The 15,751-nt window shown below is 54.9% G+C and overlaps 2 protein-coding genes across 3 annotated transcripts in view; one reads left to right on the top strand and one right to left on the bottom strand.

Annotated features, from left to right (window-relative positions):
* Positions 1 to 15,751, top strand: part of LOC310768730 (cytochrome P450 2F3-like) — a 182,172-nt gene that overhangs the window by 138,650 nt on the left and 27,771 nt on the right. The window lies entirely within an intron of this gene.
* Positions 8,249 to 15,033, bottom strand: LOC310768202 (rho-related GTP-binding protein RhoU-like). Of its 2 annotated transcripts, XR_014551206.1 has the most exons (4): positions 14,740 to 15,020; positions 13,334 to 13,392; positions 10,357 to 11,183; positions 8,249 to 10,227 (listed from the first exon to the last, which is right to left on the bottom strand). XR_014551206.1 is itself a non-coding variant. In XM_083625957.1 (3 exons), the coding sequence occupies exons 1-3, from the start codon at positions 14,924 to 14,926 to the stop codon at positions 10,731 to 10,733; spliced, it is 699 nt and encodes a 232-aa protein (XP_083482083.1). In that variant the 5' UTR covers positions 14,927 to 15,033; the 3' UTR covers positions 8,249 to 10,730. The 2 variants fall into 2 exon arrangements, 1 of the variants encoding a protein (XP_083482083.1); XM_083625957.1 differs by having other exon boundaries at positions 8,249 to 11,183; positions 14,740 to 15,033.

Genomic DNA, 15,751 nt, shown 5'->3' with positions numbered 1-15,751 from the left:
CAGTGGTACCTCGCGTTACATACGCTTCAGGTTACAGACTCCGCTAACCCAGAAATATTACCCCAGGTTAAGAACTTTGCTTCAGGATGAGAACAGAAATCATACTCTGGCGGCACGGTGGCAGCAGGAGGCCCCATTAGCTAATGTGGTGCTTCAGGTTAAGAATAGTTTCAGGTTAAGAACGGACCTCCGGAACGAATTAAGTACTTAACCCGATGTACCACTGTATTTCAAATTTTGTACGGCACCTGGATTTTCCAAGCGAGACCTTCAGAGCTCTGCAGGTAGGCCAAAGGGTGCCTGTCTGAGTCCAGCATCCTTCTCCTTGCGGGCATAACCAGATACCTCCACAAAGCAGAATATCTCCCCATCACCTGCCTGGGTGCCTCTGATCCTGATTTGATTTTAGAGGTAAAGGAACCCCTGACCGTTAGATCCAGTCATGGCCGACTCTGGGGTTGCAGCGCTCATCTCACTTTACTGGCCGAGGGAGCCAGCATACAGCTTCCGGGTCATGTGGCCAGCAGGACTAAGCCGCTTCTGGCGAACCAGAGCAGCGCACGGAAACACCGTCTACCTTCCTGCTGGAGCGGTACCTATTTATCTACTTGCACTTAGACGTGCTTTCAAACTGCTAGGTTGGCAGGAGCAGGGACCGAGCAACGGGAGCTCACCCCGTCGTGGGGATTCGAACCGCCGATCTTCTGATTGGCAAGCCCAAGAAGCTCAGTGGTTTAGACCACAGAGCCACCCGCGTTTGATTTTAGGATGTGCAGGGCCTTGCAGGGCCAGGTGGATAATGTGCCCCCCCTTTTTTTACCCTGGGGGTAACTGAAGTCTTATACATAAGTATGTAAATAATTTTCACAAAAGTTATGCTGACAAATCATTTTCTTTCGAGGCTTGAACTGTATCTGCATATAAAGACAAAATGGAAAATATAGATAAATATTCTGACCGAGGCCCCCGTTTGGAATCGGAGGCCCGGGACAGGTGGCCCATATGGCCCGCCCCCTCTGTCTGGGCCTGAGGATGTGTTTAAATTGATTGCTTGATTTTATGGTAATATGTTATATATTTGATGTTGATGTCTGAGCCCGGTTTTGGCCGGGGAGGGCGGGGTATAAATAAAATTTTTTATTATTATTATTATTATTATTATTATTATTATTATTATTATCCCAGAGGTTGCATATCACCTTCAATGGCCTTGTCCTCCAGGAATCTGGAGAAGGAGGCTGCCTCTGAGCGTACGCAAAGCGGCTTTCCACCATATTGGATTCAACACATCCCTCCCTCTGCGCGCTTCCAAGTCAAGGGGTACTTTTTCCGCAAGGAACGTGCCCCCGGTAGCAGGCGCATCGCAGGGAGTTGGGCTAGATGACCCGCAGGGTCCCTTCCAGTTTCATGATTCTATGGGGAAAACTCGCCGGCTTGCAGTGCCCACTTCCTGCAGGAGGTGGTAGCCTTGAGTTAGCTTTGCGTAATAAATTGGGTCAGAAACCTGCCTGAAGGTCCCAGGAAGAAACAGCCGCTAGTTGCTCCATCCCCTGTTGCGAAAGCCAAAGAGGCCTGGGGCCAAAGACAGAGTGTTTTTCTCTTTTTGTAACACCAGGGCAGGAACTTCTCTGAGCTTGCAGAGCGTGGGGGTGCTTCGGGGGCCTGCTGCACCCTTTCCCACTTCCTTCTCCTCCTTCCTTCTCCCAGAAAAGCTCTTTCCCAACTTCTCTCCCAGCTCTGCAAATTCCTGCGTTGCAAGGCCCTTGGGCTCCCTCCCGATTCCCTGGTTCTTGGGGATACGGAAGGGGCGGGCATGTCTTCTTCACCTTCTTCTTCCCTACATTATATCCATTTATTTCCAATTGTCAATGTCAAAAGGGACTAAAATCTATAAAATTCATAGAAAATCAACGTGCCAATTTGCTCAATTTCTCTAGGACTCCATGACACCTCCCCTGTCCTCCATAATCCCTCAAGCAAGGTGTCAAGACCCTAATCATGTCAAATCACTCTGCCAAGCCTTTCCTCCGGGCAATGCCAGGTGGCAGACTATGCGTACATGGACCATTGTCTTCTCATTACCGGTACTCAGGATGTGCTTATCTGCGCATATCTCCAGCTCTGCATATTCCCCCTCCCTCCTCTATATGTTAATCCGGTGTAACCCAACCTCTCCTTAATGTATTCATGATGTAACTGGGATGTATTTTGCACTGTATTCTGGGACATGGAGGGAAGTTTCAAAAGTTCATGTCACCCCTTTCTCGCTGTTCAATCTCGCCTTGAACCTGTTGCGCAATAAACGTGGATCTTCTGCAGCTTGCTCCTGTCTCCGGCTGAGCTCATTTTCCTCCGCAGGGACCCGCGGACTTAGTCCGACGAGCTGGGTGGCAGAGCAGCCTCGCGCCCAGATTTTACCGTAACATTGGTTACGGGTCCAGAACTGGCCTACAAGAACCAGCACCTGTCCAGGAAAATGTTTTCAGTGCCCAATATGAGTGGGGTGAAATGCAAAGTGAAAAACGAAGAAAGGACCCCGAGATCCGTCAGCACCATGCAAACGCAAGCCCCTCACCTGGGCCTGGAATTCAGAGCCTCAAAGAGCAGAGCCGGACTTGCTAACTGCCTCAGACCCCGTCTCTCTCTTGAGGAAATCAAGCCCTGTCCAGAACATACCAAGAGTGCCTCTGAGCTGCTGCAGAGTGCCTTTCCCTTTCATCCTTCCAAGCAATCCGCACATACCTGGGATTCAGGGACAGAGTTCTCCAGGTCATCAGAGGGCCTGCATGCATTATTATTCCAGCTTCTTTTCCTGCAGGGGTAGCCAACAGGGCACCCATGGGTGCAAAGGCACCCTCGTGGCCTTTCCCAGATGCCCACAAAGCCGCTGGCATGGGGGGGGCAAGGACTGTACAGGCAGAGAAACCACAAGACGATCCGGATTGTCGCCAGATTCTGCGCACAGATCTGTAGGCGCAGACCATCCCACGATTCAATCTTAATTTGTTAAGAAAATTCCCAAACCCGGATCCACGGGCGACTTTGGGTCCTTTCTCTATTTTAAAGTTTTTATGTGTTTATATGCCTTTCGCCCTTCTAAACTTAAAATCCATTGTTGTATATTGTTTTAAATGTTTGTTTTGCTGTTGGGATTGTAGTTCCATTTGTGTTTCTCAAAAAGCTGGTCTCTGACCGTAATAAAATTCATGTACATGATAAAGGGGAAAGTTTTAGCAGGTCTGAATTCCACCCAGATCCTTTGGGGATGAATGGGTGAAAACCATGGGCTCATGAACCTAACAAGACAGCAAGACTGCTTTGCTGTCCTGGTTGGCAAAAATTGTGATGCAGCAGCAAAACAAGCGAAGGCTATTCTCGGCTGCATCCGCAGAATCGAGTGTCCAGATCAAGGGACATCCTAGTCCTGCTCTCTTCTCCCTTGGTCAGGCCCGGCACTCATCCTGCTCCCCCCCCCCCCCGTAACGGCCAATCCACAATGCATCTGGGCAGCTGGCCAGACAGAAGCATGCCAGGCCTGGTGGCACAGCACTGATCCACCATGTGCCACCAGGAGAAGCCAGTCTGCAAAAGCACACACCCTTCCTGCCCATCTCTGGGGGCTCCAACCTGACCAGGATCATACCCTGGAGCGCAAACGAGTCGCCGGCCCCGATCCAGAGCCTCTTCCCAAAGACGGGCAAACGAGCAGAGGCTCCTCCCTTGACCGGCGGACAAAGAACTGGCTCGGCTGCTCTTGCCAACTTGATCACAAGGAAGCGGGTGGACCCAGCCAAAGCCTGGCACCGGGAGGAGGAACAGCTAATCCCTCTCACCCGACCTGGGAGGGAGAGGACCCACAGGGAGACTGGGATGGCCGGCTCCCCTGACGCCCGCCCTGCAGGCAGGGAAAGGCCCTTGGAGCTGGAGGAGAGGGCAGCCTGGAGCTCTGGTGCCCTGTGAAATTCGCGGCTGATTCATGCTTGGAGCTGGTCTGGCACTGATGGCCTTGTGGCGTAAGAGAGTCTGCCTGCTGGGTCAGGCCAAAGGCCCACCTGGTCCTGTCTCCTGTTCCCACAGTGGCCAAGTCCCCTTAAGGAGCAGGGAATGGAGGTAGAATGCCTCTGGACCTGGAGGCTCCGTAAGAACGTGGGAATAGCCTGCCTGCTGCGTCAGGCCAAGAGCCCACCTGGTTCTGCCTCCTCCCCTGTGAATTTGTCCAGTCCTCTTCTAAAGACATCCAAGTTGGTTCTCATCCCTGCCTCCTGTGGGAGGGAGTTCCACAGATTAACTCTGTGCTGCTAGAAGAAAGACTTTTATCTGTCCTGAATCTTCACGAATTCTTGGGTTACAAGAAAAACTGTTCTCCATGCCCTCCTCCTCTCTGCAAGGTGAAGCAGAGACATCACCTTGCCAGCAAAGGCCCGTATAGTTAAAGCCATGGTTTTCCCAGTAGTGATGTATGGAAGTGAGAGCTGGACCATAAAGAAGGCTGATCGCCGAAGAATGGATGCTTTTGAATTATGGTGCTGGAGGAGACTCTTGAGAGTCCCATGGACTGCAAGAAGATCAAACCTCTCCATTCTGAAGGAAATCAGCCCTGAGTGCTCACTGGAAGGACAGATCCTGAAGCTGAGGCTCCAATACTTTGGCCACCTCATGAGAAGAGAAGACTCCCTGGAAAAGACCCTGATGTTGGGAAAGATGGAGGGCACAAGGAGAAGGGGACGACAGAGGACGAGATGGCGGGACAGTCTTCTCGAAGCTACCAGCATGTTTGACCAAACTGCGGGAGGCAGCGGAAGACAGGAGTGCCTGGCGTGCTCTGGTCCAGGGGGGTCACAAAGAGGCGGACACGACTAAACAACAACAATGCCCTCCCCACAGGCATATTCTGAGAAACCTTTTGCCTTTTAGCTCTTCTCCGGACTACAAAGTCCCAAATGCTGCCACAGCGACTCCCTCCCTTCTGCGATCATGTTCGAAACCTTTTCCAGCTCCGTTTGAGACGAGGCACCCAGAACCAAGCACAAGACTGCCAATGCGGCCGCGGCAGAGATTTGTACAGCCGAATCCGTTTTATTCCCAATTCCTTTCCGAGGATCCCCAGCATGGAATTTGCCTCTTTTTTTTTCCCACAGCCCCCACCCATGGGACCCGACCTCTCCATCTGTCCTGGATGCATTTCTGCATTGCGGGGGCTAAGACTAGATTTCCCTTCCAAGCCTGCAAGTCTGTGGCTCCAGGATCTTAGCTGTTGAGGAGCCCAAGGTGCGTCCAGGGCCCCCCTGCTGGCACAACTTGGCAAACCATGCCCACTTTAAAGGCAACCCAACTGCTCCCCCACCCCAAGTTTTTCCACTTTCCTCCATCTCTCTCCCTCCCCGCCCCCTGCCATGCAAGCCCCTACACGCCTTCCCTGTGAGGCACACAGGTTGGGGGGCGAGCGAGGCCAAGCTGAGCGCCAACTCCACCAGGAACAGTCTGTCCTTGCCAAGCCGGCAGCCACCCCCTGCGGGCGGTGATGGGCAGGGAGGGTGCAGCTTGGGCCCTTCCTCCTCCTCCTCTTGCCCCCCCCCATATCAAGTTGGATCCTGCAGCAGGGTGGGGCCAGGCAAGGAGCCTGCCAGCCCTGGAGCATGAGGGCAGGGAGAGAACCCAGGAGTCCGGGAAAGGACCCAGGAGTCCTGCAGCCGAAGCCGCTGCAGAACCCAGGAATTGGAAGCTAGTCGAACCCCCGCCTGGCAGGAAGGAGGCCTCAGGCCAAGAGCTCCCCAATCCCGGAGAATGTGGGGCTGAGGAAAGGGGGGGCTCCAGGGGACCCAGGCTGGTTGCCCCCCCCCAACATGGCTGATCAGCGCCTAGACTGCCCCCCTCTCTTTGCAGGCTCTGGCCAGGTGGTAGCAACCCCAGGGCAGGCGTCTGCTTGCCTCCAACCGGCTGCGGTTGAGTGGTGAGGCAAGTGCACTCCGCACGCGCTCAGAGGCACTCTTGTTCCTTCACTTTTTATGTCCGTGCCGCGTTATACTGTCTGGCTGGTTTGTAACCCACGGGATGAAGGATGGCAAAATGAAGGCTGGCATCGCTGAGCCCCGCTTCCAATTGAAATGCGATTGCTGCATTTGGGGGGGCTGGACTAGATGGCCCTTGGAGGTCCCCTCCCGACTCTACCATCTGACGAGTCTAAACTCTAATGCCAAGGTTGCCCTCCTTAATAACGGGGAAGCGAGGAAGGAGATCCGGGCCCGCCTGCAGCTCGCCCTGCCTCGTCATCAAGAGATGCACTCTGCACATGCTCAGGGGGAAGAGGCCTGGCCCTTTCACCCCTTCCCGTGGAACAGCTGGGCACACCCCGCAGGGCAAAGTCCCAAGGACTCCTGGGCCTCATCCAGCACCCACTGGCAGGCCGGGCCGTGTGCCAGCAGGCCGCCTTTGATGCCCCGATAAGATGGCGGCAGCTGGGCAGGTTGTGGCAGGGGAGGGAAGATGCCAGGGGTGGCGGGCAAGAGGCAGGCGGGCACCCAAGAAGCGCTGGCTGCCCTCGCCAAAGAGGAGGAGGCCTGCAGGCTCTCAGCTTCCCTCTGCCCCACAGAGCAGGGTGGGGCGGCTGCCAGGTTGTGGGCCTGGAGCCCAGGCTCCGGAAAACCCCCAGGAGGAGGCGAGGGAGGCAGGCAGGAGCCAAGCAGGAGGTGGAGAGGAAAAGAAAGAAAGAAAGAAAGAAAGAAAGAAAGAAAGAAAGAAAGAAAGAAAGGGGGAAAGGGAGGGAGAGGGAAGGAAGGAAGGAAGGAAGGAAGGAAGGAAGGAAGGAAGGAAGGAAGGGGGAGGGAGGGAGGGAGGGAGGGAGGGAGGGAGGGGGAGGGAAGGAAGGAAGGAAGGAAGGAAGGGGGAGGGAGGGAGGGACGGAGAAAGAAGGAAGGAAGGAAGGAAGGAAGGAAGGAAGGGGGAGGGAGGGAGGGAGGGTGAAGGAAGGACGGAGAAAGAGAGAAGGAAGGAAGGAAGGAAGGAAGGAAGGAAGGGGGAGGGAGGGAGGGACGGAGAAAGAAGGAAGGAAGGAAGGAAGGAAGGAAGGAAGGGGGAGGGAGGGACGGAGAAAGAGAGAAGGAAGGAAGGGGAGGGAGGGAGGGAGGGAGAGGGAAGGAGGGAAGGAAGGAAGGAAGGAAGGAAGGAAGGAAGGGGGAGGGAGGGAGGGAGGAAGAGAGAAGGAAGGAAGGGGGAGGGAGGGAGGGAGGGAGGGAGGGAGGAAGGAAGGAAGGAAGGAAGGAAGGAAGGAAGGAAGGAAGGAGGGGGAGGAAGGAAGGAAGGAAGGAATAGCTCTGGCTTCCAGCTCCCTCGGAAGGTGGTGCAATCTCCTTCCTTGGAGGTTTTTAAGCAGAGGTTGGATGGCCATCGGTCAGGGATTCTTCAGCTGAGATTCCTGCATTGCAGCGGGTTGGGCTGGATGACCCCTGGGTGCCCCTTCCAACTCTACGATTCCATGAGTGTCTATCAAAAGAAGGCGCCTAAGCCAGGAGGGAGGAGAAAGGCAGGCAGGCCTGCCAGCCTCCCAGGTTTCTGTTCCCTTCTTACCCCTTTTCCAGCTGCTTCCCCCAATCGCCTGGCCTGAGGCAGCGTCTCCCAGCCAAAGATTCTGCCTCCGGGGGCAGGAAAAGCAGCTTCTGAGAGGAGCCCCAGCGGAGAACAGGGCGCAAGCGAGGCTGACATGTCGACTGCCTTCCTGTTAATATTAACAGGCCCAGGCTTGCCACGAAGGCCAAAGTGCAGCCCAGGGACATGAAGCTGCTCTTTTAAAGCTCAGGTGCCTCTGAGCACGTGCAGAGTACATTTTCCCTACTCACCGAATTAGCTGGAGCAGAGGGCAGCCGAGGTGGCGGGGACAGCAGCCCCCCCTCTCCGGAGGTTTTTGGGGCTCCAGCTCCCATCAGCCCCAGTGGTCAAGGATGATGGGACATATTCGGAGGAGACAACGTTGGCAACCTCTGAGTTAGAACTGGAGAGAGGGGCAAAAGGGGGCCCTCTGTCTGGAAGGAAGTCATATCAAAAAGGGAACTGTGACAAAACATTGGGGGGGGAGTGGGGGCTATTGGGCAATTGCAGAGACAGAAACTGGGCCCAGGACATAGACACAAAATCCATCTCTTTATCGCAGATAAGACATTGAAGGGGGTCAGACTAGATGGCCCATGGGGTCCCAGCCAACTCTGGCCCAAGTCATGCTGCCTCTAGCTGAATGAGGGAGAAACAAAAATACATCTTTACTCATTGTTCATTTATTGCATTTCTGCCCCAAGGTTTTCTCCAAGGGGCTTCAGGTGGAGCACGTGATTCTCTTCCCGCCTCCCTTTTTTTGGGGGGTTGAAACCCCAAGTCCCTTTCCTCCCTTCCGCCTCTGACCCCCATGGGGGGGGGGGGGCAGACCCAAGGCAGCCATTCACACAGGAGAGGAAAGTAAACAGCTTATTTTTAATCGAGAGACAATACTTCAAAGGGAGCTTCCTCCCCCCCCCCCCGCCCACAAAAAAAGTCAGAAATGCTCTTGTGCAAATGCAACCTAGAGATTTTTCATGCAGTGGGAGGAGGCTGTTCTCTGACCCCCCCCCCCCCGAGAAAGAAAAGCAGTGGCGTGCATTTCATCTCTGCGTTGCAGCAAAATTGAAAACCCATCACCTTTTGTAATTTTCCAAATTCCTGTACGTGTGTGGGGTGGGGTTTTTTTTGGGGGGGTGTGATTGCATTGAGAACTACAAAGCAGACTTCCCCCCCTCCCCTTTGCAGCCAGGAGGCTGGAGAATTCCAGCTTGCAAAAAACCCAAAAAAACTGCTTTTCAGGAAGGACACAGGTGGAGGGGGGGGCAGGAGAAACAGGAAACGGAAAAGTGAGAAAGCAGCTCCCAGTTCCCAGGATTTTATTTTTTTTCCATGGAAAGAGAAATGAAGGGGAAGGAGGGAAAGTTTTGCAGGTTCCCTGCAAGGCAAAGGGAACGAGAAACTAGGCAGGTGGGGGAATTCCCCCCCCCCCAAAAAAAGCACATTTCCACCTTGCCTCCTTGCAATGGGGGAGCAACAGGGCTCAGAAAGAGACACCAGGTTGTCTCACAGCATTTTATTGGGGGCACAGCTTGGGGTTTTTTTATTACGGTAATTCTTTTCTTGCCTCTCCACCCCCTCTATCCAAGGATACTTGGTTCTCCCGATCCTCATTTAATCCCTGCAACAGCAACCCTGTGAGGTAGGTCAGGCTGAGAGAGGAGGTGGCTGACCCCCCAACGTCACACCCGGGGAGCTTCGTGGCCGAGTAGGGATTCGAACCCTGGTCCTAGTCTGACCGTGATGCCTGGGTCAGACCAAATACAGTCATACCTCAGGTTACAGACGCTTCAGGTTGCGTTTTTTCAGGTTACAGACCGCCGCAACCTGGAAGTACCGGAACGGGTTAATTCCGGGTTTTGGCGGCCGCGCATGCACAGGAGCGCAAAATCGTGCTTTGTGCATGCGCAGAAGCGCCGAATCGCAACCCACAGGTTGCGAATGCTGCGGGTTGCGAATGTGCATCCCGCACGGATCACGTTTGCAACCTGAGCGTCCACTGTACACACACACACACACACACACACACACACTGCAGATTCAAGGCCTGGGTTTCGTCTCAGGAGAAAAGGCACAAATGGCGTAAAAAAATCACTCTACAATTTTTCCTTTCCAGAAACTTTCCCCCCACCCGAAATATTCTCCTTCCGAAACCAAGAACCAAAGTTTGCTGTGCTTGCTGCACTGCAGGGGCTTGGGACTAGGTGGCCCTGGGGGGGAGCATTCTCTTCCAACTCTACAAACTTTTCAGATTCAAGTGGTTAAAAAAATGTCACTCCATCTCACGCTTCTGCAAGTAAACCCCTACTCTGGGCAAGGGGCTGCTCCATCTCGCTCTCAGCTAAACCATGTGCAGAAGTTTTATTTTGGGTGGTGGGGAGGCAAACCTTCCAGCCACAGCCTCCCCAAAGCATCTGTCCCCAACCTGGTCCCATCTCCCCAGAGATATTAGGGTCTACAAATATATGGCCCTTTTCAGTGGGGCTGGGAGCTGAAGGTCTGAAATCCCAAGGGTCGGGGGGAAATCGCAGGAACATCAGTAGAGCCTGGCTGCTGGATGAGGCCCAAAGGGGTCCCATCTAGTCCAGCCACACAGGGGCCAAATACCCCATAAAACCTAAGAATTCAGATAGACTGCCTCTGGAGCTGGAGGTCCCATGAAAATGTTTAAGAAGCTTGGCTGCTGCTTCAGGCCAGTGGCCCATCAAGTCCAGTTCTCACAGTAGCCAAATGCCCCCGCAGAACTTAAGAATTCAGATAGACTGTCTCTGGAGCTGGAGGTTCCACAAGAGCATGAGAAGCTCAGGTCAATGGTCCAGCCTCCTGTTCTCACAGTTGCCAACCACATGCCCAAAAGGGAGACCAGCAGCCCAGGACACCAAACGCAGCCGTTCAGAAGCATCCGCTCTCTCCAGCCATGCTTGCAGAGCGTCCCAAATCGAAAGCCCGGCCACGTCCCTCTTGGGAGACAAGGAAACGTCTTTGGGATCCGTTTGGAGATCCGTTTGGCCCTGCCGATATTCCGCCCGACATCCCTGCAAGGAAGGCTGGCCCGGCCTGGCCCCTCTCAAAAGCCTACGCCCCTCGGTTGGTCCAGTCTGCAGGCGAACCCATTAGAAGGGGTCAGGCCATGCGGGAATCGCCCGGCACTACGACAGGCAGACGTGCTTCCTCCACCAGGCCTTGGAGAGGGTCCGGATGCGGCTGGCGGTGCTGCGTCGCTGCGGCTTGGGCGGGGGGGCGCGGGCGCAGCGCAGCCCTGCGGTGATGGCCGTGTCAAAGACCTCCTTTAGGTTGTGCTGGGTGAGAGCCGAGCACTCCACATAGCCCAGCAAGCCGGCCTTGGCGGAGAGGGTGCGGGCGGCCGAGGGGGACACGGGCTTCTCCCGGCGCCGGGACAGGGCGATGAGGACCTTGACGTCCTGGCGCAGGTCCGACTGGGTGCCCACCAGCAGGACGGGCGTGGCGGGGCAGTGGCGGCGCAATTCGGGGAGCCACTTCTCAGAGATGTTCTGGAACGAGGTGGGAGACACGACGCTGAAGCAGAGCAGGACCACGTCTGCCTTCGGGTAGCAGAGCCGCCGTAGGCTGTCGAATTCGTCCTGGGGGGGCAAAGAGGGGCAGCCGTGAGGAGAGAGAGAGAGGCGCCCTGCAAGCTGGCGCCCCTGCGGGCACCGAACCAGGGAACCGCAGAGCTGGGAGGGGCCCTCCAGGGGTCATCTAGACCAGCCCCCGCAACACGGCAGGAATCGTCGCTCGAGAATCCGTGGCAGGCAGCCAGGCAACCTCTGTTTAAAGCGCGCCGGTGAATCAGAAAACGATGACCCTCATTGATTCTAACCACAGGGCTGGGAGGGGGTGCCCTGGCGGGCATCTAAGCCAACCCCCTTCTAGGGAGGAAGGGCAGCTTCCAACATATATGCAAACATAGGTAAAGGTAAAGGGACGCCTGGCCATTAGGTCCAGTTGTGACCGACTCTGGGGTTGCGGCGCTCATCTCGCTTTACTGGCCGAGGGAGCCGGTGTACAGCTTCCGGGTCATGTGGCCAGCATGACTAAACCACTTCTGGCGAACCAGAGCAGGGCATGGAAACACCGTTTACCTTCCCACCGGAGTGGTAAATATTTATCTACTTGCACTTTGACATGCTTTCGAACTGCTAGGTTGGCAGGAGCAGGGACCGAGCAACGGGAGCTCACCCCGTCGCGGGGATTCAAACCGCCAACCTTCTGATCGGCAAGTCCTAGGCTCTGTGGTTTAACCCACAGCGCCACCCACATCCCCATCAGTTTGCCAGAAGCGGCTTAGTCATGTTGGCCACATGACCCGGAAGCTGTACGCCGGCTCCCTCGGCCGATAAAGCGAGATGAGCACCGTAACCCCAGAGTCAGCCACGACTGGACCTAATGGCCAGGCGTCCCTTTACCTTTACCATATTGATCTGTATGCTGTTGGTGGGTTTTTATCGTTGTCTTGTTGGGCTGTCTATGTGATAAAGGGGAGCCATACCAGGGTGAAGGTGTCTTCTTCTATTTGTCCCTGTGTCAGTTTCAGTTTATTGGTTAATTTTTCTAGTAAGGCTGTTTCCCATACTACTTGGTACCATTGGTCCATGCTTACTCCTGACAGGTCTCTCTAGTGTCTGGTTATGGTGTTTCTGGCTGCTGAAAGTAGGTGGGTTATGAGTTCTTTGTGGTGTAAGTGGGCATTATTGTCTTGGAATATGTTTAGTAGGGCCAATTCTGGGATGGTTTCTAATACTTGTTTGGTTATTTTACTTATTTTACTTATTTCTCGTATGGCTGTTGTCCAGAATAGTTGGATTTTGGGACACTCCCACCACATGTGGAGGTATGTGCCTGTGGAGGTGCACCCTCTCCAGCATTTTGGTGAGGTTCCTGGGCGTATTAGCGCTAGTTTTCTTGGTGTTAGGTACCACCTGTAGGTGGGTTTTAGAGTGAGTTCTTTTCTTTTCATTGATATGGATTTAAGGGGGGGGTTAGACCAGATTTTGGTCCATCGAGTGGGGTTAATCTCATAGCCTATGTCATCCTCCCATTGTTTTTTGATTGCATCTAGGGAGTTCGTGGGATTTTGCAGTAGTATTTTGTATACTGCGGATACCATCCCTTTACCGTGTCCCTTTGTTGTTAGAAGGAGGTTTTCGAAGGTTGTCAGGGGCCTAGTTGCTGCTGATTTTACTGCTGGGTTGTTTAAGAAGGCATGTAATTGGTGATGTGTTAACCAGGGCATTTGGGTGTCTTCTAGCTTGTCTTATACTTCTTGTGTTGACAAAGGTTTGTTATTTTTTTGTAGAAGTAAAAATTAAGCAATATGTCTATTTCAAAGGCAAATTGCAATCACAACCAGAATGGATCAATATCTACGTGTCTGCATTAGGACCCCGGACACCAGAGCCGACCCTCCTCAGTTTCCCCACAAGCCAGATTCGGGAGGCGCAAAGAGATTTGGGAGGCGCAAAGAAGGGCCCCAAATAAATGTGGCCCCGCAAAGCCCACCTGCGCCTCTCGCCTCCGGGACACCTTTGCCCTTACAGGTTGCAGGGAGGGGAAGCCAGCTGTGCCGTTTACGGAGGGGAAAGCGGTTCAGCGGCAGGCTTGCAACCCTCGGGAATAGATTCGAGAAAGCAAGTTGCTAGACCTCAAGAAGGCCCAAGGGACCGTTAGGAAGGGCCAGGTCAAAGTGCCAAGTCCAGGTCAGTCTCTAGCCCATCCTGTCCGGCCTCCTTACCTGCCCTGCGGTGTCACACAGCTGCAGCCGGATAGGGTCTCCATCAACCTGCACCACAGCTGGGGGGCGAAACAGAAAAACGGGGGGTCAGAGTTGGGAAGGAAGACAGACCCAGCTGCCCCAGATCAAGACACGGCATCAGGGATTTCACTCGCCCAGAGGTGGAAGTCAGAGCCCAGCGCCTTCCTGCTCAGTCTCCCTGGCACTGGAGGCGGAAGGGACCTCCAAAGGTCATCCAGCCCAACCCCATGGAACACAAGGGTTGCAGCTCAAGGATCCCTGGCAGAAGGAGAACTGTGGTTCTTGACAGACTCCTTTGAAGACTCCCCCCAGGGTCATCTAGCCTAGTGGCTGATATTGATTTCTTTTTTGGTGACTCCGCCGGGACTCGAACCCGGAACAGAGGCTGATATTGATGAATGGGAAGGAGAGAGACAATTCCCCTTAATACATGGCTGGAGAAGCAGACTCTCTTTGGATAAATATAATTCTATCTGGAATGAGTTTATGCAGAATATATTAGCTTACTGGCAATTATTTGTAATATACACACCTGCATATTAATGGACGGTGACAGTATTTTCTTCTTCTTTTTCATTCCCACTCTTTAATCCCCCACCCCCGGTCATCTCTTTACGAATGAAGTTATTTTAATAAAATACTTATAATAATAATAAAATTCTAGCCCAACTCCTGCAGTGCAGGGAGCACAACTCAACAATCCCCCACCCATGCTCCATTGCAAAACCTCTTGTTATTCACTGCGTTGTAGTTTGGGAGGCACCCCAGCGATCATATAGGCCAACCCCCAACCACTTTTATACTTATTTAATATTATTATTCTGACGTCATTTGTTTAGTTTGTATTCCCCGCGTCATCCGTAGATCTCCTCCGGCAGCGTTCGCACAGACTGAGGCTACTCTGGTGAAATGAAAGTTTGTGTTTCGCCAGGTAGGAACTAGGAAAGGAAAACTTGGATGCGGTCGATTCCAGGCCTGCAAATCTTTCCTGGCGAAACGAGGCAAGCAGGAAGAGGCTCTTGCCGGGGTCTCCCGTGAAAAAGGCTTCGCAGGAGCCCCTGCAAACCGGGCTCCGGGCAGGGCCTCTCTTTGGGGAGCAGGTAAACCTGCAACGTTGGCGGTGCCCTCTGGCTGTTGAGCAGGCATCGCACTGAGCACTAGCCACGCCCCATGTGGAATCACAGACCTGCACGGTTGGTTAGGGGACCCCAAAGGTCATCCATCCCAACCCCCTGCAATGGCAGCTGAAGAATGACCTCCTCGGATAAAAAAACAAAACCTCCCGGGAACCAGTGTCGTCGCTGCTCTTGCTCGTCCCCGCAGAGCGGGAAGGGCGCCCCCAAAGGTCATCCATCCCACCCCACCCCCGCGCATCGCACGCGTACCGGAGAAGCGGTCGAGGGCGGTGGGGACGTATCGCGCGGGGAAGCCGTTGGTGCTGTAGCTGAGCGCCAGGCTGGTTTTCCCGACGGCGCCGTCGCCCAGCAGGACGCACTCGAGGCCCCGCAGGCGCCGCTGCTCGCGGGGGCGGCGCGGGGGCACCGGCGGGAGAGACTCGCCCTGCGGAGGCATCGCGGGGTCCCCTCGCAGAAAGCGCGCGGGCGGGCGGACGGACGGGCGGAGAGGCGGCGGCGGACGCTCCTTCCAGGCTGTGCGCCCGGGCGCAGGCAGGCAAGTAGGCAGGGGAGCGCCTCGTCGGGGCCACGCCTCCCCGCCCAGGAGGACACGCCCCTTTGCGGGGGCGGGGTCTGTACTTGCCCCCTCACCTCGGGGCAGCCTCCGCCCTCGACGGGGAGGGCAGAGAGCCCCCTCCCCAGCCTAGATCCAGCATGGGACAGGGGTGGGACTAGATGACCGTCGGGGGTCCCCTTCCCACGACTCCTCGATTCTATGAACACGCTTCAGGCGGCTGGAGGGAAGGGATTCCTCAGGAAATCACAGGATCGTCGAGGGGGTGGGGACCCCCGAGGTCATCCAGTCCCACCCTCCCTGCCATGCGTAAAGGGCGACGCTGTGGGCTGAAGCCAGGCTCCCTGCCCCCTCCTACAACCCCCCCCCCCCCAATTCCCTGCTTTGTCTCTCTGAAATGGAAAACATATCCTTCCTGACAATGTGTTTCTTTCTGGAGGGGGCGTCTTCCTGCTTTGCGCATCAGACAGTAGCCGGGAAAAGCACACACCCTCCCCCCCCGCGCCCTGGACGGCGCATCCCAGCGAAAACAGGAAATACACCCGAGGCGTTACTGGAAATTGGGAAGCTGGGGGGCGGGGGGCAGGAGGTCCTCCGGTCCAAAACACTTTGTGCACGACCCCCTGGCGCCAACGCCCCCCCCCAATGCAAGGCTGGACGTGGCCCCTTTCCCCCAGAGTTCACACCAGCCTTAGACAAGCCGGGTTA

Source organism: Podarcis filfolensis (assembly GCF_964270895.1).
Source record: "Podarcis filfolensis genome assembly, chromosome: 8".
Taxonomy (NCBI): domain Eukaryota; kingdom Metazoa; phylum Chordata; class Lepidosauria; order Squamata; family Lacertidae; genus Podarcis; species Podarcis filfolensis.
This window is presented reverse-complemented; position numbering and strand designations above follow the sequence as displayed.